This window comes from Phyllostomus hastatus, unplaced genomic scaffold (assembly GCF_019186645.2).
Source record: "Phyllostomus hastatus isolate PE091 unplaced genomic scaffold, TTU_PhHast_1.1 phas_contig_58, whole genome shotgun sequence".
Taxonomy (NCBI): domain Eukaryota; kingdom Metazoa; phylum Chordata; class Mammalia; order Chiroptera; family Phyllostomidae; genus Phyllostomus; species Phyllostomus hastatus.
The window spans coordinates 16,591,554-16,618,783 of NW_025333916.1; the positions used below are offsets into that span (position 1 = coordinate 16,591,554).

The 27,230-nt window shown below is 40.8% G+C and overlaps 1 protein-coding gene across 6 annotated transcripts in view; it reads right to left on the bottom strand.

The window, feature by feature from the left end:
- RASGRF2 (Ras protein specific guanine nucleotide releasing factor 2) overlaps window positions 1-27,230 on the bottom strand; it is a 196,992-nt gene that overhangs the window by 110,080 nt on the left and 59,682 nt on the right. For all 6 annotated transcript variants that reach the window (XM_045847896.1, XM_045847895.1, XM_045847894.1 and 3 more), the window contains exons 3-7: window positions 15,110-15,257; window positions 12,706-12,795; window positions 7,933-8,186; window positions 5,056-5,135; window positions 4,474-4,667 (exon numbers count right to left, since the gene is read on the bottom strand). In XM_045847896.1, the coding sequence (XP_045703852.1) occupies window positions 4,474-4,667; window positions 5,056-5,135; window positions 7,933-8,186; window positions 12,706-12,795; window positions 15,110-15,257 (766 nt within the window). The remainder of the gene's footprint in view (window positions 1-4,473; window positions 4,668-5,055; window positions 5,136-7,932; window positions 8,187-12,705; window positions 12,796-15,109; window positions 15,258-27,230) is intronic.

Sequence of the window (27,230 nt, forward strand, 5' to 3'; positions counted from 1 at the left end):
ATTCATTCATAGGGAAACAGATTTAACTATCATGTCACTTGAGGCTGTATTTTATATTTATTTGCCTGTTTAAATTTTTTTTAAAAATTGACAATCTTACTGCAATGTTTCTTTAAGATTTAAAACTTAAGATGAAGATATATTCACCCTTGTGACATTCTGATCCTCCTTTACCTCAATTCATCCTTCAGGCAATAAAAAGTATTATTTAATTAGATTTACTTGTACTGTCATTTATAAACAGACTCTCTAGTTATGTCAAAGGCAGAAACTCTATCAACCCTATGAAGGTTTTAATAGACTAGAGATATAACTCAAGTTACAGTGACTCAACATATTTATTTTTTTTTACTGGCTTAGAAAATAAATTTTTGGGGGAGCAGGGGCAGTGGGTTTAATTTTAATAACATACATGAACAATAGCTACCATAACATGGCTCACTGCGGTCAATCAGGTGCTCGAGGTTTGCATATGCATCCAATCCTCTAACATACGGGTTCATATCCATTTTACAGACCAAGGAAACAAAGTGTGGAAAAATTTGGTAATTTGCCCAAGGGGGCCTCATAGTAAATGGCAGAGCCAGGCAGGAGCCCAGCTCTGACCGTGCACTAGCCCAGTATAACAGCTTCCCAGGGCCCTCTGGGTAGCATCTTGCATTCTGACCTGAGGTGCTGACGGCTCTATCCACAGACTTGCTTTTGCTCTCTTGCATGTGGTGGCCATCATTGGGTATCTCCTAATATTACTGGGTGCTCACATTTATGTGCAAAGCACAGAGGGCAGCGCCATCAGGGCAGACATCAATCTGCACTTTCTACTCTGGGATCACATCCTAGGGAATATCATCAGGTCTAGGGTTCGGCAGTGTGTACAGACTCCCTGGTCATAGGAGGGCAGAGAACAGGAGACCCTTCCACTCAAACGCTTTCTGCCTCTCCATCCTGTAAACTTCTCACTAAGACAGCCTGCAGGGCTGTCCCACTTGGTAAAGGCTCCTGGGACAAGTATGCTCTCATATATCCCTTTTGCGTCATCCCATAATTGATAACAGTCTGCCTCTAGGTCAGTAGTTCTACAAGAAAACCAAGGCAATCGCTAGCTAAAGTATTCAATTTTTCACAACAAAGAGGGTAGGAGTGAGAGAGCCTGACTACTTACAATACACAGAAAACTCACAAAACTAAGTGTAGTCAATAGCTTCATGATCCTTCCCGCTGAATTCAATCCATTTTAGAGAGCACCTCGGCTAGGACTGAAGAGGGTAGATTTGAAATTGAGTAACTGGCCCTTTCCACTTTCTAGTGGAGGAACAGACAAGCCTGAAACAGCCAAAAAATGGCTCTGCAAAGAACTCATCTGTATATTCAAGAGCTGACTATAAATCCGTCCCTCCAAAACCCAAGAATCGTAGAAAGTGCTGTCTAAACCAGCGATTTTCAACCTTTCCCATCTCACAGCACACCCATACTAATGACTAAAATTCTGCAGCACACCACAAAAATATTAATTTTTGCTGCTTTGACAAAAAAATAGGTGTGATTTTGATTCACTTACACCAGATGACTATTGTTGTGCTGGCTGTTGTCTTTTCTTTATTTGAAAATCTCAGGGAAAAGAGGTCAGTGCCCCTGACTAAATAGTCAAGTATTGCATGTTCTGGGGGCACACTTAAAAATTCTCGGGGTGCACTGGTTAAAAATCACTGATCTAGATGAATCACAATTCTGCTTTCAATTATGGACCAATATTTGTCACTGTATAGACATTAATGAGCTTGCTCTCCAATCACAGTAAACAGGTGGCTACTTTCTGGAAAACATCTTATCTTGCTGTTCTTGTCAGAAGCAGATTTCATGACTAGCTTACCTATGGATCTATGAACAGCGGAGGCCAATTTAAACAGTCCCAGACAAACCACTGTCTTTACTAAATAAAAAAAGTAAAGTGCCCCACCCTCATCCCAAGGTGTCCAGCCTGCCCCAGAGCGAGGCAGCAGCACCACTGCTAATACAGACGCAGAGGGAAATAGACGTACCTCCACCATCTGAGAGAGAAAATGCCTTCAGTACTATTTTACCTCATTGGTTAAAGGACCAAAGCGAACAAGAAGGGTAGAATGGACATGGGCCTTGTAATAAACAACCTTTGAGCTTCTTTATGTTCCATATGTCACTCCAAAGAGACAGCAGGAGGGAGAGACACCAAATAATAAAGAAACAGCAGAGACACCAACGAGAATGAAGCTCCTGGGGAGCAAACTGATGATTTCCCCTCTGGGTCTGTTCAAAATCCTTATAGGGAAGCAAAATAGTTATGGGGAAGCAAATAAAGAACACAATTCAGTGCTCTTTCAATTTACCCATTTCTTGCAGTTGGACCAATTCTGGCCAAATTCTTTAAGTTTGAGGCTCCTCCCAGAGCAATGGCTCTTATAAGCTGAAGCTTTTGGTTACCCTGGTCTGGAAGAAGCCAGACAATCTCAACATCTGACCCTTTGGTTAAATTTTAGGGTTTGGTACCATCACAGTCTTGGCAGGGGGAGAGGGTTGGGGAACTAGACTAACACCAGGCTTCTTACACCACCAAATAGTTACCCAACCAACCTTCCAGAACAAGTCTAGTGAGAACAGTGTCACAGAGTCAGAGAGCTAGTGGTCAGGAGATAACTAGAGCTCAGCTGCCTCGATCTCAAGATCTACAAACATATATTTAGATTGGTTCGATTACTTTCCCTATGCGATGACTAAAGGGTGAGCAAGACATCCAGATCTAGAGATTTCCAGTCCAATGGTCCTCATCTGATATCATAGAAAGTTTTGGGGATCAATCAAAATGCCAAGTCATTGTTATTGGGCTTAAACTCCATGGGGAGGGAGGAAAGGAAGGTGGAAGAGCATCACAGCATTTTTAAGAAATCCACAGACCTTTCCAAGGCCTTACATTCAACTTTTGGACACGTCACCTAAAGTGCAAGCGCAGCCCGCCATTTTAAGGCATTGAGAAAGCTACATTGAATGGCACCTGAAGAGACACCAATGGGCAGTGGGAAAGGGGGATGGGCACGTCTCTGAATGTTCCATGTGTCTTTCACGATCTATCTTTGTGTGTTCACCCAAGTGGGGTTGCTGAACAGATACACTTCAGGGAATTTTAATCATAACCTAGAAGTAACCGAAAGATAGTCAAATAGGATTTCAAAATAACATTGCACTATACAAAATGTGTAGATAAATAAATCTTAAATTACAATTTTGTGTAAGGTTACCAAAAAAGAAAACTTTTTTGCATTGAATTTTTCCTTGTGAAATATTTCCTCAGGGAGGCAAAGAGTTCAAACAATTCAATTCCATTTAAACACACACACACACACAACAACATTATAAAGTTTCACTATACTTAAGTTATTTTAAATGCATCCTTTTGGTTTTTAAAAAACATACTAAATGTCTATGGTGACTTCCAGGATTTCAAGCAGGATTAACAAACTTTAAGACAAACAATTACCCACCAGAGCAACATTTCTTTCTGAGGCTAAAAAATGATCCACCAGGGTCAACAGTGCCCGTTCATGGGGGACAAAGCTCCCCACAGAAACCCTAACATGCATGATTCTGAGACTCGGTTTACCATGTGACAATTTGGAGGGCTGGCCAGAAGCCCCACAAATTCCACAGTCAGAATGCTCGATGCCTTTTCAAAAGAACAGAATCAACAGTTTTCAAGAGAACAGGCAATTCAGTTCATATTTTGGTCTCTGCAATTCTCACTCAAGAGCTCTGAACGCTAGAGCCCTAGATATAGGAAAGAATATGTGTAATGGATCTCATGGGTTGCTTTGATTCCATTAAATGAACATCATGACAAGCCCCAGCCTCCCTGCAGCATCCTGAGAGGGGCCAAGAGCCCCGGTCCAGCCAGTGCCTCTGGCTCCCAAGTCTCCACCGGCCTCCGTGACTGCAGAGGCCCTCCTTTTGCTCTCCAGAGCTCCAGCCAAGGCAGGCTCAACAGCAATCACAACAGGGTAGGGAGGGTGAGCAGGAAAACAAAGACCTTCCCAGCAGTCCACTCCACTTCTCAAGAACATTTTATGTAACCAGCATACACTGGAACATTTGTACAGCATCCTATTCTGTAACCCTAGTAATATTTTTAAACATGCTGAAGGAGGAGACTTCACGACAGAGGTCTGTGAGGCATCTTTCTGTAAAGAGAAAATTGTGCTGCTTTTCAAAAAAGTCATTTTTAATTCAACTTTCTCAAAAAATTCTGGTTTTCTTACATATCCTAGACAGAGAAAGAACGTGGGGCATGAATTTGTTTATCTCAGGGTTAAGCTCAAGATGACAGGTAATGCATAAGTGTTATAATTCTTCAAGGGGATCCTTGCACACCTCCTTCTGGTCATACCAGGCATCAGGGACATTGAGCTGCAACCAGAAGACTTACAAAACGCATCCCAGAGGACTTACCTGAAACATTGGATAGGTCAAGAACGTTTCTAGCATCCTCCCTTCACAGGCCGGGTTGGCTTCATACTGTTTTAAGAGTTTGTCAAAATCTCTGTTTTGCTTACAATTGGCAAGCACTTGGAGGCTGTACTGGTGATTACGCACAAATTCTTGATAAATGTTCAGCATGGGGAGCAAAATATCAAACAGGTCGGCTGAAAGAAGAAGGGAAATGGAAGTTTCTTTTGGTGTTCAGTAAACTATCTACGGTGCAGGGGAGAGACTGTGTCCACTCACTAGGAGTGACAGAGACTGGCTCTCAGCACCAGGGGTCACACACGCATAGGGACCCAGGTCAGATGTCTGAATGACTGGTCTGACAGAATGTGACCCAGGGCAGAGCCTGACAGTAGTCCCAGATGACCACGACAAGCCAGAGGACGGTAACTAGTAGGGCAGGGCCCAAAGGCCTGTGAGGCAGATTCCCAGTGGCTAAAACTGCTCACGGGACAATGGGAAATTTCAACAGCTTCAGCTAAATAATGTTGAAATTATCTTACTCTAATTTTAGCCATATTAAGAGAAACTAAAGCATGCACTTACCTAAAATTAAAGTAGGCCAGTTTGCTATTCTCGCCTTCAGTCCTTGATGAAATATTTCATGAAGAAACATGATTGTTTCACTACAAAAAAATGCGAAAACAATAATTTAGCCTTGAGTAGAGTCATTCCGTCCAATGCAGGGAAGTCTCCCTCCTTCCTCACAACAGCAGAGCCTCGCTTTTAATCTCGTATGATCAGACTCCCTCTCCTCACCCTCCTTTCCACGGTCACCTGCAGACTGCAGCCTCTCTCCCAAGCCTGCCCTCTCAGCTCCCAGCTCACTGTTGGCCTTTTCTACAGCACTACTCTTGTCGTAATTCTTGTCATGACTTCAGCATGCAAGCAAATAACATTCTACTGTCCTGGCATCTTGGGCCCGTGAAGTCCTCTCCTCCAAGGTTTTGATCTTATCTTAAAACCACATGCACACATTTTTTTATACCTTTTTATTTACTTCCAGGTACTACCGTGTTCCTCTGCTCCTTTTTATAGCAACCCTCCTTTGAAAAGAGTTTCCCAGACCCATTCTCTCCAATTCCAATCTCCTCATCCTCTCTATTCTGGCTTTGATCCCCCATTGAGGTTACCAATAAGCTCCAACTTATTAAAACCACAGTCAGGTCTCAGTTATGATATTTTTAAAGATTTTACTTGTTTATTTTTAGAGAGAGGGGAAAAAAGGGAGAGAGGGAAATAAAATTCAATCTGTGGTTGCCTCTCTCATGTTCCCAACTAGGGACCTGGCTCGCAACCCAGGCATGTGCCCTAAACAGGAATCAAAGCAGCAACCCTTCAGTTCGCAGGCCAGTGCTCAATGGCTGGCCATACCAGCCAGGGCTCAGTTATGATTTTATTTGACCTGTTGACATAGTGTTCACTTCCTCTTGCTTTGGTTTTCAGGACAACCTGCTTTCCTGTCTTTCACCCTACAACTCTAACGGATCCTCTCTACTGTCACACTACAGCTCCTCTTCCTCTTCCTAACCTCTACGTGTTGGAAAGACCCAGGGCTCAGTCCTTGTTCCTCTCTTCTCGTTCATCTGTACCTACTCCCTGGGTAATCTCATTCAGACTAACAGCTTGCTAACCATATGTCATTGCATTCCCAGATTTATATTTCTATTCCGGACCTTTACCTTGAACTCCAGTCTAATATCCAATCCCTGCTCACTTGATTTCTCCATTTGGATGGAAAATAGCATCTCACATGCAACAGTTCCAAAATAAAAACTCTTCATCTTTCCCTTATATCTGTTCTTGCCTTAATCTCCCCCCATTTAGTAAATAGCAGCTCCATATGTCTAGTTGTTCAGGCCAAAAGCCTTGAAATCTTACCTGCTTTTTGTTTTCCCTCAAAATCCACATCAAACTCATCAACAAATGTTACCATCTCTATGTTAAAAAGGTACCCAGAATCCAATCACTAATCACTTTCTCCATTATAATCTTCTCTTGTTGTGTTATCACGATAGCCACCTGCCAGGCCTCCTTGCTGTAACCACCTCTGACCTAGCTTACTGATCTCCCTGCAGCCTATTCTCGCCAGAGAGGCCAGAGTGAGCCTTTCAAAAGACAGTGCCATGTCATGCGACTTCTCAAAACCCCACTAAGGTGTCCCCATCTCACTTAGAGTAAAAGCAAAGGATCTTACAACGTCCTACTGTTAATGCTCTAACATCCCCCTTCCACACAGAGACCTTGGCAGCTTCTCAAACCAGCAAGCCAGGCCTGCTCCAGCCTCAGGCCCTTTGCACAGGCAGGCCCCTCTGTCTGCACCACTCTTCCCCCAGGTAGCCAGCCCCATGCCTGACTTCCTCACCAACTCAAGTCTCTTTTCAAATGTTAACTTACTTTTTAGGCCTTTCTGAAGACTAGCTATTTAAAAAAAAACTTTAAAAACCTATGGCATATTCACATAAAATAATACAATGTAGCAATTTTTAACAGCAGTTTCTTTAGCTATCAACATGGGAGGATGCCCAGGATATATCAATTTAAGTGTAAAAAGTAAATATATATTAAAGTACATTGCCTTTTGTGCAAAATGGAGAAAAGTAAGACTCAGAATCCATTTTTTATTTCATCTACCTCAATTAACACTGGAAGGATCTATCAGAACCTGATTAAAATGGCTGCACACAGAAAGTGGGGAGACGGAGCAGGCAGAGGCAGGGGTGAGAGTGAGACTTCTGATGGCTGTTTGACGTTTCATGTTGTTTTGACTTTTGTGCTTGTACTATCTACTCAAAAACAAATAACTAAAATGTTAAGTCAAACACCCAATCACGCTCCTTCTGCCTTATCTCCTTCACTGCTTTATTTTTTTCTACAGAACCCATCACCACATAATATACTACATATTTCACTTATTCACTATTCATTGTCTGTCTTCCTACATCAAAATTTAAGTTCCATGAAGGCAGGGATTCTTTGTTCACTCACGAATCCACAGCAGTAAAGACACAATAAATATTTATTGAGTGAATGAATTTACTAGGGAGTCTCAAGCCCTCTGTGAGCTGTTGTTCTTCCTCAAGTGCTTTTGTATAAATTCCAGATAAGGACCCGCTAATCACTCCACTTCCCTCAGGGAGGGAGGGAAATAGTCTTTCCAAAGCATGCATACCCCACACAATGACAAGAAAACATATGTCAAACAGGGAAGAAAAACAGAAAACTGCATGTCAAAATTCAAAATCAAGATATGCAAATTTGGACTAATAAATGAAACACAAATAATAGATTTTGTATTTTCAATATCACAAACTCATAAAAGTGACTTTATGAAACCTATTCTTTTAAGAGTGGAGTAAAAAAATTTTTTAAGAAATACAAATGGGTTTTTCACATGACTCTTTGATTTGTGCCAAGACAAACCTGTTGAGAAAAATACTGCTGACGTCGTCGTGGCTGATGGGGGGCTTCTTGGAGCTGGCAGCCATTCGCAAGGGCCGGAGGAAGCCGTTGACCAGGACGTAGAGCTGGTGCACGTACTCCGACTCGGCCTCCACCATGGTGAACACAATCTGGTTTCTCTTCCTCATACTTTCAGCGTGAGGAGAACAAATGTAATCCTGCACGATGGTCTTCCATTTCCTTCTACACAACCATCCTCGCATGAAGCTCTGAACCTACAGAAAAGAGAGACAGAAGGAAAGAAAAAGGAAGGAAGGGAAGCAGGGAGGGAGGGATGGAGGAAGGAAAGAAGGAAAGGAGAAAGAAAGGAAGAAAGAAAAGAAAGGAATCTCAGGGAGCTGTGAGACAGGCTTTCTTAAGTCTGTCAGTTAAGGTGTCGTCCACCCTGTGCCATATAAAACACTGCTCTTTCACTGGTGCACACTTTTATCAAATAGCAGAAAAAATGAAGTTTCTTCTTAAGAAACTTTTAAGGTGTTTAGGCCTGTTTATATGGGCACCAGAATACAATAATATTACATAATTAGTTTTTAACACTTCAAAAAAGGAATAAATGAAAGATTTATTTTCAACAATAAGAAATCAGATATTTTAAAAAATATTTTAAATTGTAGTAAAAAAACATATAACATGAAATTTACCATTTTAGCCATTTTTAAGTGTGCAGTTTGGTAGTGTTAAGTGTACCGGGGTGGGCAAGAGTAGGTTTACAGCTGTTCATGTGGAAAATAATACAATAATTAATAAACAATAGTACAAGAATAAACCGTTACATGCACTCCCAAGTGTAAACCTATTTTTGCCCCACCCTGTATTCACATTGTTGTGCAACAGATCTCTATAACTTTTTCATCTTGTGAAACTGAAACTCTATACTCACTAAACAGCAAAGCCACTTTGTTCCCTTCCCTCAGGTCCTGAGAGCCCCACTCTTTCTGTTTCTGTGAGTTTGACTGCTTTAAATACCTCATATAAGTGGAATCACGCAGCATCTGTCTTTCTGTGTCTGACTTATTTCGCTTAGTATAATGTCCTCAAGGTTCACTCATGTTGTAATATGTGCCAAGATTTCCTCACTTTTTAAGAATGAGTGATATTCCATGGTACCCGGGTACCATATTTTTTAACCCATACATCTTTCAGTGGACATTTGGATCACTTTCACCTCTTGGCTACTGTGAATAATGCTGCAATAAATATGGGGATGCAGATATCACTTCAAAATCCCACTTTCAATTCTCTTGGGTATGTGTTGGGAACCGCCCTGCCTGGTATCAGAAGCTGTAACCCCCACCTAGGCTAAGGGCTAAGGGAACGCCCTTGGAACCGTAAGCCAGCAAGGAGACAAGCTTATCTCCCTGACAGGAGCGCCACTTCTGCTCCTTCATACCTCACCCTGCCTGGATCCCAATGCTTGGTCGGCTAGCCAATGACAGGTAAGATTCCCCAAGGGGGGAACGATCTAAGACAGGCACGATCATGTGGGAGGCCTCCAAAAGAAGGACTTGGGGGCTACAGCAAAAGGGGGTGATGGACTCTTGCCCTTTGGCTTTGACAAAGCCTGAGTCTTCCTGCTCTGCAAGAAAATCTCTTAATCTCTTGGCTGCCTTACTTCCCTTGCTCCACCTAAGCCCGAAACAATGAAAGGGTGGTGCCACCCTGTGCTGGAAAGGGTGGATTCCCCGGGTGATCAGGCCTAAGAAAGAACATGTAAATTCCTGGGAAACCTTCTTTGTTTAGAATGTTCTCAGTTAAATGAGAAGGGTCCAAGGAGGAAGTTAGTTTGTTCCTTAAAGTCTTACAGCTCTTTGACCCTGACTCAAAATAAACCCTCAGAGTTCCTTGTTACCTATCGTCTGATCCTTACTTCCTCGCAATGAGTAATGTGCTTTACCTGAATTCTTATGCAAAACGAACCCAGTAAACACCGGTTTGGATGGCAAATCGGCATGCTCCCCACTAGAGAGGGTGGCTGTTCCGTCCCTACTTCTCCACAGAAACTGATCAGTCTCTGTGCATGTTTCTTCTCGAGTTTCGACGAGCCATCCACAGCATTCCATGATCACTGCTGGCCAGTGACCCACGCATCATGTATGTACCCAGAAGTGGGATTGCTGGCTCAAATGGTAGTTCCATTTTTAATTTTTTGAGGAACCACTGTATTGTTTTCCATAGCAGGTGAATCGTTTTACAATCTCACCAAGAGTGTGCAAGTTTCAAGTTCTCCACATCTTTATCAATACTTATTTTGGTGTTTTTTTTAGAGTAGCCATCCTAATAGGTATGAGGTGATATTAAATTGTGGTTTTAATTTGTATTTCTCTAGTGCTTAGTGATGTTGAGTACCCTTTCATGTGTATGTGAGGTCTCCAGAGATTATATACAAATGATCAATTGCATATCATTTTTGGAAAAATGTCTATTCCTTTGTCTGTTTTATAATTGGGTCATTTGATTTTGTGTTGTTGTTGACATGCCACTTTACTAAGTTTAAAAATAAGTGTTAGAGATGAGCTCTTCCAACTGCTTCCTCTCACAGATGAGTAAACTAAATATCCTGGTAAATCACACAGGTAGGAAGGCTGCAAGCAGAACTGGTGTTCTTTCACCTGCATTTTGTTAACCATAAAGACTCTCTGTTTCAGCACATGGACAAATTTGCAATGGTTATTATTTTTTGAAAAAAACATAAAATATAGTTAAAATCAATTTTGTAGAAAATATGATAGCCTTTAAAATTGATCTGAATTCCCTAGGTATGGTTTGCAGAGTAATAAGCAAACCTCACAAAGTGCACTGGTCTGTGTGTATTAGCCAAAAACATTCACTGGTCATTGTTTAAAACCCAGCTAAATACCGGGTGCTAAGCACACAGGGATATGTCATAATCCTTAACCCAAAGGCTCTGCATCTAACCTTGGGAGTGGCCTTGAACTCTGGTCTTCCATTTCCTCATCTACAAAATAACTGACCAATTATACCTGTGGTCCTTCCTAAATATAAAAAGGTTATATGATATTTTTTTAGTATTTGTTATATTTAAGTGGCAGATTCAGCAACAAAGCAAGTTGCAGATTCACTTATAATTAAAAGCATTACGTCACTACAAATCTTTTTTTAGTACCATCATTATCTATTCAGCACAGTCCTACACTTTTTATTTTTTCCATACTGTTTGATCCATGGAGTCTAAATTATCATGTATTCAAACAACTACTCTTCTTTTGCAATGTTTAAAATTCTCTCATTTACCTACTGATGTTGTTAGCATACTATCAATTTTCTACAGGCATTCATACAGTTGATTTAACTGAAACAATAAAAATTAATAAAATTATATGGGGAAAATTATATGTATATTATTTGAAGAAATTTAATGGTAAATTTCTGTGAATTAAAATCAATTTTAATTTTTGGCCTCTTGAAGTTAAAAAATTGCATTGACATTTGTCAAAATGAGGCTAGAGAAACTAATTCATTCGTAAACACCCTTTTTTCCACATAGACATTAGTTTGATTTGAGACAGAAAAACAAAAGAGTAAATTTCAAAATCTATTTAACAAGTTATTTAAAAGAGTTATTTCTTCTAAGAAATAGAACGTTATTACAGGTAAAAAGTATCATTATTCTTCCATTTACCAGAGTATTTTAAAAAATTGACTGAACTGAATTTTGTGTTACATAAAACTTTTCTATTCACTTGGACAGCTACTTTCTGCAGAGCAAAAGCTGGTCACTTTCTTCCTAACAGACCAGGATCCACCACTGCACTGGAAGCTGTATTTTACTGATTTCTTTGCTCACGTGCAACTACATACTATTAAAAGAAAGTCAATAACATTAATCTTGTAACACAATAGCATGAACCAAATTCAATGTATAAAGTTATAAGTTCTTTAAAAAAGATGTTATTTTATTTTTTTATTTCTTAAAAACTAAAGACATTGTAATTTAGTCCTAAGAAATATTTCTATTTAAAATTCTAAGCAATATTTAGTTAAAGTTTTGTTACAGCTGAAAAGGAATAATTATTTAGGATAGAGAAATAGCATTAAGAAAAATTAAGAACTAAAGATTTTAATAATGAGGCTTTTCACATAATGTTAACAAAGCTAAGTGCTTTACTGAGGACAATTAGGATTACAGAACTCAAAACCTCGATGACATAAAGCAAACACAGTAGACTGGATTGAGTGCCAGTGTCTGATAATTACAAAAGTTGTACCGTCATAAATAACAGTAAGATGGAAAAGATATGCTGATTTTGTGAATGTTAAACAAGAAAGAAACAATAATAAACTAGAAATCTGAGCAGATGTAGTGATTTATTCAAACTTCTCACATGTTCAAAAAAATAAGCACTAAAGACTATGGCTAAAAGAAATATTTTTGAAATGTAATTTAAAAAACATTCCCCCAAAATATGAAAGAAGCACAAAATCAGGAGGTTAAACAGCACTTAATTAACCCAGCTGGAGAACACTGCTATCTTAAGGTCTGGTTGGCATCCTTCGCACAGAGTCCAAAAGGAGATCCTCAGGACTGGAAAGAAATCTTAGGCTGATACTTTTCTAGAAAAGTAGTCATGTCTGGATCACTCTGAAGGGCAAGTCTGGGAGCCATCAGAACAGAAACACCAAGGTTCTCAGCTCAGGACAGGGTGGCAAAGACAGTACCACAGAACCCCCAACTGGTCACTGTGCCTCCGCAGCCAGAAACCCCCAGCATCCTACCTTTTTAATCTTCTTGATGTCTGGATCCTCGTCTTCTGGATTGCTTTGGTAAGGCCGCATTCGTTCCTTGGTTTTATTAAGAGCAACAATCTAGAACACAGAACAGGTCCATTTCATGATTTGGAAAATACTGGATTATTGCTATAACCCATAGTTACACCCTCAAGATAGCTCATGAGATCTTTAGGAAGCATTAATTTCTTATTCACTTTCTGCCTTTGGTACCGCAGCAGGGGAAGCATGAACTTTACTCTAAGCCTTCTGTTTTGTTAGAAACAGCAGTGCTTATGAGAAGTAACTGTGGAAGTGTGAACTGGGGTCTGGGTTAGGTGAAATGTTGGCTCAAAACGTAGCCCTGCCAGTTTTGCCAGCGATGCCCAGGCCAAGACCTTCTCAGGGGCTGAGGGACAGGTCAGCCACCTCGCCTGAAGGCAGCTGCCCACAATGCCTTGTGATCTCCAAATGCAAAGACACTCAGCTCACAGCTCCTGCATCTCTGGGAAGAATCAGCCTTCAGCCTTCCAAGTACACACAAGTCAGCAGACTCACGGTTCTCCTGGGGGAAATGGTAACTGCAAAGGGAACTTCAGAGCCCTAGGGTTGGTCCCAACCCACCAAGAAAAGGTGAAAAGGTAAAAAGATAAAAAAGGATCAAAACAACCTGGGATCTCCTTTTATCTCCAGTTCAGTTCTGTGACCAGTGAGGAGCAATTCAAGACCAGATGGCCCCTCAACTGCACTTAGGGACAAAATTCACTGGACTTACTGCTCAGTTTGTAGGCACTTACAAACATAAGAACCTAAACAGATCTACTAACAAGCAAATACAAAATTAAGGGATTGTAATCACTCCTTCTGACCTGTCTTTACATTTTACCTCTAATACCAAGTGCACATCTCTGCCACATTCTGGCAGGGAAGTGGGGAAATAGAAGGCGTAGGAAATAAATTGTGGCTCCTGTCAAGCAACCACACAAGGCATACCTGGCACTGACAGTTTCTAACTGCAGTCTATATTCAGACTCAAACAGAACACAATGAAGACAGATCGGCACACACAAATAAATATCGGGGAACATCGCTTGGGGCTGAGTTTCTCTTAGAGAGAAAAACACCAGCCTCTTTCACTTCGCAGGCAAGCATCTGCTCTAGCTTATTGTACAATGGCAAAGAGAGAACACAATAATTTTCTTTTAAATTATAGTGCCTGATATAGTCTTTTAAAATGCAGGTTTGTTAGGTTTTCTGTTGTTGTTTTCACTGTATCAGATTTCAGGGTTGCATCAGGAAGATAACAACACTAATGATATGGTGAACACAGTCTGCAAGTAATCATCACCAGGGAAGCCAGCGGATCCCAGATGGAACTAGTTGAGGCCCATGCTCTGTGCACTGGGGGTGAAGTACACAGAAAGCAGGTGAAACCCCTCACAGGATGCACAGAGCATGTCTTAGGGGAAGGGATGAGGAAACGAAAAACAAAGTTGTCAAATGACAGAAACATGACAAGAAAGTTACCAAGGCTGAGGAGCCTGAATTGTCTCTGTCAACAAGAATACAACTAGCAGTAGATTTCATTTTGTCTAACACTTCTCTTTGAAGTAAAGAAGATATTAATGCCCTGATAGTGAGAAAGAGGGAAGAAAACTCACTTTCTACATTCCTCTTTGAACCTTTAACCATCAATCACTTCGCACAAGAAGGGACAGGATAGCAAGACAAGGTACACAGACAGAGGCACCTTGCAGAGAGGGAGGCCCAGGCACACTGCCATGGCTGCAGACTCTATGACCACTTCTGTTCTCACCTGGCTCAGTCTCACTGCCTGGGAGCATAGGGCCTGAGAAGTTCATGCTAAGGGGGTGGGGGAGGAGAAGAAAGAGGCAAGAATTCCAATTTCAGGGGAAAAAAATGCACCCTAATAAATGTCTTACTTTTTAATTCAAACATATTTTTCAAAATTCTAAAGGGAAGAAGGCTAGACTCCTTAGATCCAGAAAAAGTAAAGTCATTCTGAATTCATCTTTGCTCCTTCCTTAGTTGTCATTTGAACTTTAATTGAATTTCTATGATAGACTCACAATTAGCTTTACCATAAGAGTCAATCTGAAAACAATTAAATATTATAGTCAACTCTGAATCGCTGATCAAAGGAAGGACAATCAGGAACACAAATAATTTAAACATAGCCTATAATTCTGATATTTTATTGAAGTATATTTGCCTATTTTTAACACAAACATTAGATTTGTTTCTAATGTAGATCAGTAGCCTGGCCACATACATATCGATAGCAGAGAAACTACATTTGGGATTAAATATTTGCCCAGATAGGCCTTAAATAATCATGAGGAGATGACCGTAAGTGTGAAACAATGAGAAGGAATCACCAACTGGGAAATACCTCTGATTTAAGCCTTTCGATTTCTGTATCTTGATCTTCAAGTTGATGTCGCAGTTGGTTAGCTGCAATTTTTTCTGTCTCTACGATCTGAACGAGATGAATGTACTTCTGCATCAATACTTCCCTCTCAATCAAAATGTCTGCATAACTTGAGAAAAAATTATAGTTAGTCATTGAGATGTTGTTCTACTACAGTTCCATATAGAAAAGCATGCACTACATTTTAAGAAGAAACCAGAAACATAGCTTGTTTGGCTAACTCTACTTCATGTAAAGGTTAACTTTTGGTTCACATATGACACCCTTAACAAAGAACTTGCGTCATTATCATTTTACATATTGTTTTTACTAAAACTTAACTTTTGGCCTACTTTTGGCATCCTTTAACTATATAGAATTTGAATAATTATGATTATACATATTTTTTTACTTAGAGTTCATTTAATGATGGCTGCAACCCACTATTTCATTACATCAGTGAGAAAAGTACAAAGGAAATCCACTGTTCTATGAAGAAAATAGAACATCTTTTTTTTTTTAAACAAAGAAACCTTTGATTTGACAAGCATATACTTGGTTTCCAGGGATGATATTTAAAATATTTCACCAAGCAAGACACTAGCCAATCGGAACAGACTTGCCAGAAAGTAGGATAAGTGAAACAACTACGGGAACAGGCACTGGCTGAAGAGAACTATGACGACTATACCGGCAGCTACCAGACTTGCTTGCTCTCTTTAGGATTTTGAGAACACTGACTACCTTTGCACATTCTTTTCAAAAGCAACAGAAGCAAAAATTCATTCTGGGAATAAGTGTAGATTCTTTGGGCCCTAACTCTTACAATCTAGCCTGTGCCCAAAGAAGATAAACTCTGTTTAGATTTCTATTGATTATGCCATTCCATGGCATCTAAAGCTCTGTCACCAGAACTTCCTGTTGTATACAAGTTGGTAAAAATGTATTTTCCTCTATTCACATAATCTTTCCCAAATGGCATGATAAAGCAATAAATGACAATAGCTTTCATTAGTTGACAATGTGGGGAGTACCACACATATTCTCATCTCATCCTCCCAGAAACTCAAGAAGATAGTTTTATCATTCCAATTGTAGAGAGAAAGGATTCAATCTTCACAGAGGTCCCATAACTTGTACATGGCAGGGCTGGATGGGATTCAAATCAAAGTCTGTCTGCCCCTAAGCCCATGTTCTTAATTACAAGCTAAACTTTCTCTAATGAGAAACAGCACACTAGATATAAACAAGAATATTGCAGTAGATGTGTTTTGAGATATCAGCTCAATCTTCTACCCATTTACTTCATCTTTGGGAACTTGGGCCCTGGCAGCCAAGTTTGTACCATAAAACTTGCCCTCAAAGACCACATTAAACTGGTCTTAAAAAAAAAAAAAGTAACTGGCCCAAGCTAAACCAATTAGATTCTTCTTAGAATCTGGGATTGTGCCTCTGACCTATTTGCTTCAACTGAGATGATATGGACTTGGAAACTCAGGTTACCATTGTTGGGCAGCCATAGTTGGCCACATCTATGCCAAAACAAAGTGAGTCTTCTGAGAGAGAAAGGAATATCAGATGTTCAACAAAGTAGAGACGAGCGAGACAGAAAGTCTGAGACAGAAAATAACAACAACCTGGGTGCCTGTCAGCTTTCCATTCTGGTTCCAGACCCTTATGACATCTGAACATAATTTTTAGCCTTAAGTTCAGTAAGATATTGCAGTTTCCATCTAATAAATTCTCTTTTTAACCTAAACTAAATTGAAATGAGTTTGTGTTACTTGGAACTAAAAGAGTCTTAAGACAATTCTAAAATCACAGTTTCAGTTCAATTATCTCAACACCCTCAGCACTTACGTCATGTGTGCTATTTGAGTTAGGAAAACCGTAGTGTCAGCAGTATTTTTAAGTCACTTGTTCTAAGGAATTGCCCTAAGAGAGTAGAAAGAAAGGCTTTGCAACTGTAAGTGGGAAGAAGAGAAAAGGAGGGAAAAAAAGAGTAGAGTCTTCATAGAAATATGCTTTGGGGAACTTTTAAGGGAGGAAGTAATAATAGAGCATGAGAAAAGTAATTATATTATAAAAATTCTGCCCTTTCTTATCCATTTTATCAGAAACACAGCCAAATTTATTACAAATATATTAGATCAGTATTAGATTGCAAAAACAGTATTTTATTTTCTCATATGAAAAGAAAAAGTCCAGTCCAGGACATGTGCTGAGTTCATGCAGCCTCGCCACCAGCATCGGCCTCCCATCAATTCTACGGTTCCACTGAAACGCTATGAAAATGATTTTCTGTGTTAAGAATGAAACCACAACAGCATTATAAATCAGGAAAATATGCCACCAACAGACCAGAAATTCCATGAAATTCCATGAAGAGAAAAACCAAGAAGAATTAGAGTGGTGGGAAGATCAGAGTAGAGGAAACCTGACATACAGGGGTAGACAAAAGTTGGTTGATAATAGTAATAAATACAACAATTAACTAATTAATTAATTAATTAATAATGCAAAGATAAACTGTGTTTCACGTACTCACAGCTGTAAGCCTACTTGGCCCGCCCCTCTGTAAGCATGGTTCCCAACCAGAGTGGCCAGGGAAGCCTCAAAATCAGACTCTACAAACACAAAGAATGGGAAAAGACAAGGAGACGATTGGTAGGGCATTTCATTAAAGTGTTCTCAGAACATCAGGGAAATTAGGCTCCTCCTCTTCCCAACACCCAACATAAGGAAATAAAAGGCATGACTAGCCTCAGTGATGCTCCTTCAAGTCACAGCCCAAGTCGTCTGCAGAAAGGTGTGTCCTTCCTGAAGAGAAAGCTGGACTCCCAAGAGCACAGGGTTTGGCTTTACTCCAGACACCCACTGCAGACCCAAAGGACAACCACAACAGCAGAAGCACTTAGAGGGACTAGGAGGGAAATACACTGTGTTAATTTGTTGGGAACCGCCCTGACTGGTATCAGAGGCTGAAATCCCCGCCTAGCTAAGGCTAAGGGAACGCCCTTGGAACTGTAAGCCAGCAAGGAGACAAAAGCTTATCTCCCTGGCAGAAATGCTGCTTCTGCTGCTTTATTCATAACTGAACCCCAAAAAGCTTGGTCGGTTAGCCAAAGACGGGTAAGATTCCCCACGGGGGAACGACCTAAGCCAGGCATGATCACTTTGGGAGGCCCCCCCAAAAGAAGGACTTGGGGGGCTGCAGCAAAAGGGGGTGATGGACCCTCGCTCCTCGGCTCTGACATAGCCTGAGTTCTCAGCGTCTGGGAGAAAATCTCCTTATCTCTTGGTTGCCTTAGTTCCCTTGCTCCACCTAAGCCTGAAACAATGACAGGGTGGTGCAGCTCAGTACTGAGAAGTGCGGATTCCCCAGGGTGATCAGGCCTAAGAAAGAACATGTAAATTACTGTGAAACCTTCTTTGTTTAGAATGCTCTCAGTTGAATGAGAAGGGTCTTAGGAGGAAGGAAGTTAGTTCCTCAGTCTTACAGCTCTTTGACCCCAACTCAATAGACTGGCAGAGTTCTTTGTTTTCTATAGTTCCTTACTTCCCCTAATGAGTACTGTACTTTACCTGAATTATTATGCAAAATGAGCCTAATAAAAGCAGGTATGGACGGTAAATCAGCGCGCTCCCCACTGGGGGGGTGGCCATTTTGTCCCTACTTCCCCACAGAAACTAGTTTGTCTCTGTGCATGTTGTTATTTCTCGCGTGTTTATTGTCGAGCCATCCACAGCGTTCCGTGGTCACTGCTGGCCGGTGACCCACGCGCAACATTAATTTTCTGCTGTATAACAAATTAGCACAAACTTAGTGGTTTAAAACAATACATGTATTATCTCACGGTTTCTACGAGTCAGGAGTCCAGGTTCAGTTTAGTTGGTTCCTCAGTTCGGGGTCTCATGGGGCTGCAATCAAAATATTGGCCAAGGTGCATTCCCATCTGGAAGCCTGAGTGGAGAAGAACCCACTTCCAAGTTCATTCAGACTGTTGGAAAAGTTCATTTTCCTGCAGCTATAGAACTCACGTGGTCTGCTTCTTCAAGCTCAGCAGGAGCATCTGTGACTTCAGGGAAGGCCCTGGTCCTCCTTTGAGGATGTTTGTCTGATTAAGTCAGGCCCACTCAGGAAAATCTCCTTTTTAATTATCTCAAAATCAACTGGTTTAGGACTGTAATTACATTTGCAAAATCCCTTCTCGTTTGCCATATAATGTGACGGAATCAAGGGAGAAACAACCTCAGGTTGTTTGCCATGCACCGGTGGCTGGTAGCAAGTCATAGTTTCCACCTATGCACACTAAAGGATGTAGAATTATACAAGGGGGAGTACCATCCTGCCTTCCTGCACTCTTCCCACACACCCCAAAAGGAAGCCTATATATGTGACACAGACCTACATTCTCAGTCACAAGGTAACCCGGACCCGGTACCTGTAATAACCCACAAGGTCTTTCATTTAGAACAAAGATTACTAGACACTTGAGAAAACCAACTTCCAAAAACCAAGGCTTCTCCAGTGGACAGCATCTTGCTAACTGTCTTTTTAGTGATGGCTGCCTTCTGGTAATATTCATGCCCTTACATCACCCCTTCCTCCTCTTGAGTGTGAGCTAGACCTGTATGACTCACTTCTAAAGAACAGAATATGGCAGAAAGGATGCGATGGCACTTCCAAGATTAGTTTATAAGAAGACTGGCTTCTATCCTGCTTGCCTCCCCCAGCTATTGTCTTACTGGTTTGCTCAGACGGAAGTCAGTGCTGTGTTGTGAGCTGCTCTGCGGAGAGATTCCCATAGGTAGAAACTGACAGAGGCCTCTGGCCAACAGCTGATGAGGAACTGAGGCTTCAGTCCAACAAATGATAAGGAAGTGAATCCTGCCAACAACCACATGCAAACTTGGAAATGGATCCTCCCACAGTTGAGCCTTCAGATGAGACTGCAGACCTGGCTGTCACCTTGATTGTTGCCACGTGAGAAATTCAGGCAGAGATGCCCAACTAAAACATACCTGTATTCCTGACCCTAGAAACTGTGGGGAGACAATAAAGTGTTTATTGTTTCAAGAATTGTGGAATAAACTGTTAAGCAGCAATAGATAATAAATACAGCCCCAAATGAACAAACAGAAAGACACTGGAGGATACAAGGCTAGTTCAGGCAACAGAGGTTTATTATCTTCAGAGAGACATGGAAGGATATCAGAGCTATAAGAAAAAAGGGGACTTATATGAAAAAAAGTAATCTGATAACAAGAAGAGTTCTTGGAAACAAAAACTTATTATTAAAATTTTACAGGTCAGTGAATGTGCTAACCAATAAACCAGACATGGCCAAAAACAAAGCTGGATGTCTGGAAAAATAAAGACACTGAACAAAAATACAAAAGATTGGAAATATAAAAGAAAAACTGAGCAACATGGAGTATAGATCCAAGAGGTCTAATATCTATCTTATGGAAGTTCAGAGGGAAAAACATAGGCTCTGATGGGGAAGAAATCAAGAAATGAAAGAAACCTTCCCTGAACCAAACAGGGCACAGTTCAAGGATGAAAGATGACCTAGAGAGACTAAATGAAAATATTTCGTGCCCTGATGCATCCTGGTAAAATATCAGAGCTCTAAGGCTAAAGAAAAATGATAAAAGCTTCAAAAAAACCATAGATTCTCTTTAAAAAGTGACAATCAAGATGACATACTTCTCAGTCTGTAACTTGGAATGCTAGATCACAATACAGAATTGAAGGGAAAATATTTTTTAACTTAAATTCCCAACCCAGGCAACCAATCAACAGGCCAAGGGCTAGTTCCAAACAAAAACAGTTTGGTAACCTCCACACTTACAACAGGAGAAAAATTATGAGGAGTTTTCCAACCAAATAAAACAGAAAACAAAGATAAAAGATGACATGGAATGCAAGAACACAAGCCAGAGGAAGTAAAGGAAACTAGAAAGAAATGAGAAGTTAATACAAGCAAGATTCTCCTGCAAGGAGCAAATACTCAATTGCATCTGATTACCTTTCATTCTCTATGGAACCAAACACCAACCTTCATACTTTGGGATGTAATATTTGTATAACTGTGATGTAAATGCCCCTTATTGCTTTTTAACTTTTAGAATCAACAGTGGCTTAAATTTAGAAGACAGAAGGTAAATGTTTAAAAGTTTATAAATAGAGACTAAGTAATAAAAGCAGATGAGGAAACAGGACTCTAAAACATAAAGTGCTTTGTAGACTAATATAAAATCTCAGGTTTTCACCCTGTGTAAGATGCCAGAGCTTTGATCGAAGGCTTGGCAAGGTCTAACTTTTTAAGAGGATCACACTGGCTGCTGCTGATGGAACAAGACAAAAGTAGGGCTTGCGGTGAGGGAAACTGGTTGGAAGCTCCACAACAATGCAGGCAAAAACACTGCAGACTGGTCCAGCACCTGACACAGGGTTGGCATAAAACACTCATTCAAATGAAAAGTCATCTAATGTGAGTTATTTTGCACGGTTTGTTCTTCTTCACATTATAATTTCAATTTCTTGTAATTTTAAAGTCATTCAACTTATTTCATTGGGTCTCCTTAGATTACTAACTGCTGGGAAATCCTCTCAACTTTTTGTAACAAAGCTTTCTTTGTGCATCCCACTAGCAAATGAATGCCTACTTCTGCCCTGGGTCAAGTCAACTGAACGTGCAGGTATGGTTTCCCTTCAATGTAGGGGTTTTCAGAGCTTTAGTTTTTCTTTCCCATATTTCTAATACATGTTTTATCTGATTAAATTTTCTAGTTGCTAGGTAATGCTCAAATTTAAAAAATTTTGCCTAATCTATTCATTATTTCTGTTCTGTTTGGTTTTTATTAAGTTTAACATCCACCAGGGGAAAAAATGGTTTCTTACTGCCAAAGGAAATAATAAAATTAAGCTATATAAATCAACATGATGAAAGCCAGCCATCTGTCAAACACCACTGGATGGCAAGTTTGAGGTACGTACACATGAATATTTTACATACATACATATATACATATAAAATATTCATGTGTAATATTTGTAATCAAAACCAAACCACCATCTATCCTATGCAGAATAAATGGAAACATTTAAATAAAATCCTAAAGATTCAAGATCAACAGTACAGCATAAAATCATAAGCCTTAATTATTTTTAAAGGAGGATAAAAATTCTATTAGCTGAGCAAAGAATTATTAGGGCCAAAACCTCATCCAAGTTACTCTGATTAAAGACATACTTACAAAGAGACAGCATATATATCCAGCATATTAGCCATATATGCTAATGAGATATAAATAATAACTACAGTAAAAGCCAAACTGAAAAGTCATGTAATAGGTAACTAAAGAAAAACGGCTCAGTTTTACTGAGAAAACTCTTACAAACCAGCATTCCTCATATCAGGGTATGACAATGTCCTTGGGACAGCAGGACACCCAGTCCTGGAGGGTCACAGTGCAATTCCTGTCTCAGCAATGCTTGGCGTTGGCAGCAGCCGCCCTTAAGGAGCTACACCAGGCCGTCCTACCTTTCATTACTCGTGGTTGTTTTAGCATTACTATCTTCAGCTTCTTCTGGCTCTCACATTCTCTTATATCGATTAACTCCACTCTACTGACTAATCAATATTTTTATGTCCCACATTAGCATGAGGTGCTAACACTATATCACCCCCGCTAATCTCTCTCTACAGCGAACTCTCCTCTTCTTACACTGCCCCCTTTGCAAAGAATGGAAATGCAAGAATCTCTGTTAGGAGAGATTAAAAAGAGTAAAATTTACAGACTAAAACCCCTATTCTAAACACTGCATTTGTTGGAGAATGGATTAGAAAGCAAACCTGGGAGAGAGACAGGTGAGGTGGCTGAGCAGTAGCCCAGGCAACTGCCATTAACACAGACAGGAAGGAGGATGAGCTAGTCCAGGGGTTGAGTCCACAACTGGTGCCTGATTGGATGTGAGCAGTGGGGATGGAGGGCACAGGGGATGACATCTGCTGGTGTGAGTGACTGAGTGTTTAGGAAACTACTCCCTAGGTAGAGAAAAGTGGACAACAAGCCACTTGAAGAAAGATGGGTTTGGTTTTGGACTTGCTTAGTATCAAATAACTCTGAGCACCCAGGGGAACATGACAAATGCGTATTTGCAAATTTGTCAGTTTCTACACATATGGGAGGCAATATATCTTGGGGGTTATGTGCACAGGCCTGACCAGGACCTGAATTCCAGCTCTTCCACTTACTAGAATGGTGGCCTTCAGGGGGTTATTTTATCTGTTTTAAGACCTCAGACTCAATGGGGATCGCACCATGCATAAAAAATATTTATGAGCTCTGTAACTGTTAAATGAAATGAGCATATGGTGCATGTAGTGTGGTACCCAGCGTAGCAGAAGCATGGAAAAAGGATGACTTAGCACATGGTAAAAGGCTGGAAACAGGTGCCAAAGTGAGGACAGAAGAGGCAGAAGGGTGGAGGTCAGCAGAGCAGCCTCATTTAAGATAAAGACAGAAGAAGAGAAGCCGCAAAAGAGGACGAGAAAGAATTATCAAAGGAGTAAGAGCATAGGAGGGAATGACAGTGTACAAGCAATAGAAAAGAGAATTTTAAGAAATAATGTAATTCTCTATATACTGATGTTTTAAAAAAACTCCAAATTAGTGTAAAAAGAAAGTTGAGAATAAAATGAACAGTAAATAGTAAATAAAAAGAGTATGTCATTATATAACCTAGCTCCCTGTCCATATTCAAATGTATAGAAATACTAAACTCTACATTATTAATATATGTACCTTTGAGGAAACCTACAGGCTTGGGGAGCGCTAATGGGATAGAGCATGGATGGAAACCCTAACCCTGTGCTATAGACGTTTACTCACACATCGTTTGCATTTTCTTTGTTTAAAGAGTTTGCATTTATGTATTCCTTGTGTAATTCAAAAATAAGTATTAAATCATAAACAGAAAGTTGAAGTTATATAAGGAAAGAAAAGTTTTTGGAAAGTCACTGTTGACCCAGATGGCAACCATTTCCATGGGGCAGGGGCAGAAACCTGCCCCTGAGGGTTGAAAAAACAGCAGGAGCTGCAAAGAGAGGGAGAACAGCCAAACCATTTCTCCACGGAGAGAGGACACAGCTAGAGGAGGGGGGCTCAGGGCCAAAGAAGGCCCTGAGATTTTTATTTTTATTTTTACTTTTATTTTGTTTTAAGGTGGGAGAGATTTAAGGGAATTAAGGGAATCAAAGAATACAGGAGGAGAGCCAAGGTTGGGAGAGCCAGGCCAGCAGACCAGAACTGTAAGAGGAATGAACAACTAATGGAGCGAGAAAACCAGAGGGAGGAGGCTCAGGGTAGATATCAGCCTTGAACCAGAGATGGTTCTCCTGGGGACAGTGAAGAGTCATGAGGTGCCCCCACCTCCAAAGGTGAGCCAATGTGCATGTGAGGACAGGGCACCTGCTCTGTGGCCCTAGACGCAGGTTGTCCTGCAGTGTAAGCTGGGTGCTTCAGGAGGGGGATGAACATTTGAAGCACAAACACTCCGAGGAGCAGGGAGGATAACTGGCAGGTGAAGGTATTAACAAAGGGCTGAGAATAAGAAAACTCAAGCCCACTTTTCCCTATCGACAACAAGTGACACCATTCCTAGTTCACGTGATACCCCTTTCCTTTCATGCTGCACTGTGCAGGCTCACAGGGAGGAAAATGTTGAATTCTCTCCCATTGCAACAAATCTGAAGGCAAAGTTGTGGCAGAAGTTTTTAATCAAATAATCTAGTATCTCAAATAAACAAACTCCACACTTTCAGCTTTACAGTAGTCATAGTCTTACTGTTAGAAGGATACAAAATGTGGCTTCAGGACTGCTTTAGGCTAGAACATCATTGCCCACTTCAGATTTTCTAGCCCTGTGGTTTTGCGGTGATATAAGAAACATTTTCAGCTTTTCTATGTAATCAGTCTTTTCTGATTTATGAGGGATTTCTCTGTGCACATTCCATAAATTTAGTGCTGATTTTATGGGGATGATATGACATACACAGTGGCCCTTTGTGTTGGACAGATTTTATACTCTACACTTTGCTCTAAACTGTGCCTCTGTCCAAGTCAAAAGAATGAGGCGACAAGCATTCAGTGTTTGGTACAATTACCATGGTTGCGTGTGTGTGTTTGTTGAGGGCAGGAAGGAGGGAGAAAGGGAAAGAGAGAGAGACAGAAAGAGAGACAGGGAGAGAAACAACATGCTGCCTCAGGCACATGTAATCAAAAGAACTGCAGATAAAAGACAGATCCAAGAGGCTGGATTAGAGTTGACAAGAGGACAGGACTTAACTGAAAGACTTAACTGGAGGATTAAGTCTCCCTGCTCATCAAGTTCTAGACTGACAGGGTGAAGGAAGGGGCTTTGTCAAGCCCTTAATAAACTAAATCTGCCATGAGAATTAGGGGATGGAAGCCTGTGCCCAATTCCTTTTTCCCTGCAGACACCCTCCCTCCCCATAGAGGAAAGTCTAAGAACCACCGGCCACGGCACACACTGAGGAAGGAAAGAGAATCCAGGTGGGGGGTTGAGCACAGTGTCAGCTGAAAACATTACAAAGAAAGAAAAAGACAGTGGGACAGTCTCAAACACGGAAATCCTAGCCCAGGCACAATATTCTCTACATCTCCAACTTTCCCTAAGTCCCTCCTTGACCTCAGCCTTGGTAGGAACCTAAGCAGTTCTCCCCCTCAAAACATACTTTACCTTCTTAGTAGCCACCAATACTCATTCTCTCCCACCTTACACACATACTGTGGGCAGGGAGGACCCTCTACATCACATGGCTCCCACTGCCCCTTCCACGTGATCATACCCTCCAACGCTCTGCAGAAGCCCTTGCTGGCCAGCTCATCATCTTGGCCTCAGAGACCTGCTCTCATTCATCATTTTCTCCTCCCAGGGAGTGGCAACATCCAAACTAGGGACTCAAGCTCAGAGGTGTGTTAGATGCCACCTTGGTCTAATACTGCCCATATCCAGGTGATCATGAAGTCCTTTGCAGACTACCCTAGGCATCTCTGGAATACCTCCCACCTCTCTTCTCAACCAACGGTCACAGACCAGATCTTTCAGGTCTTATGCTTAGGCCAGAATGGGAAGAGCCTTGAAAAAGGTACACCTGGATCCAATTTCAGGCCATAGCCACATTCTCACCGCCAAGACTTCACTTGGTCAGTGTTCCAGCAGCTGAACTGTGGAGAGAAAGTGCTGTGGGTGTTGTTTTTTCAGCCTTTGAGCCCTAAGGACACACAGTTAACTGAGTGTTTTTTATTGCCTTAATGTTTACAACTAAGCCAACTATGGTGGGCAGATATGACCAAGAGAACAAAGATGAACGTCCAAGATTCCATACCCAACTAGCAGACCACGTATGGAATAGGCATAGGTGTCGTTGCTATTAAAATGCTCTGGCTCCCCTTCATTCGGACAAAAACAAAACAGAGTCTTGCTAGCAGCTTCCCAGGGACCAGTGCTAATAATATGTGATGAAATGATCTTTAAATGTGTCACTGTTCTCAAAATCTAATAATGGCCAACTTCAAACAGTGTAAGACAAGCTTCCTGGACCAGGTGAAAGCTTCAAGAGAGAATTTAATTTCCAAAAAGACTTTACCCTGAGCCAGATCTAAGGGAGAATGCAACTCTGCATCTCAGAAAAGGACCCAAATGTAGATTCAGCTCTGAGTACAAAAGCCAGCAGTAAGAATACAATTTTCATGGCACATGTAGACAACACAACCAGGCTGGTCCTGAGAAGCCATCCAGGGAAAGCAGCAGTAACCAAGAGAGAAATTCTGAGCAGTCTGTTTATATGTAGTATCTGCAGGAAGATTGCGGCTCAGGAAAACAAAACAAAAAAAAACAAAAACACAAAAAAACACACCTCATCTCAGGCTAAAATAGTCATTAGTTAATCAAAAGCTCAGACTTTTAAGAAGAGGGATCAATAAAACCATAATTATTGAGAATTTTCTATTAAAAAGGCAACAGTAGCAAATTAACGCTATCAAACTGTCCTCTAAAGGTGAAATA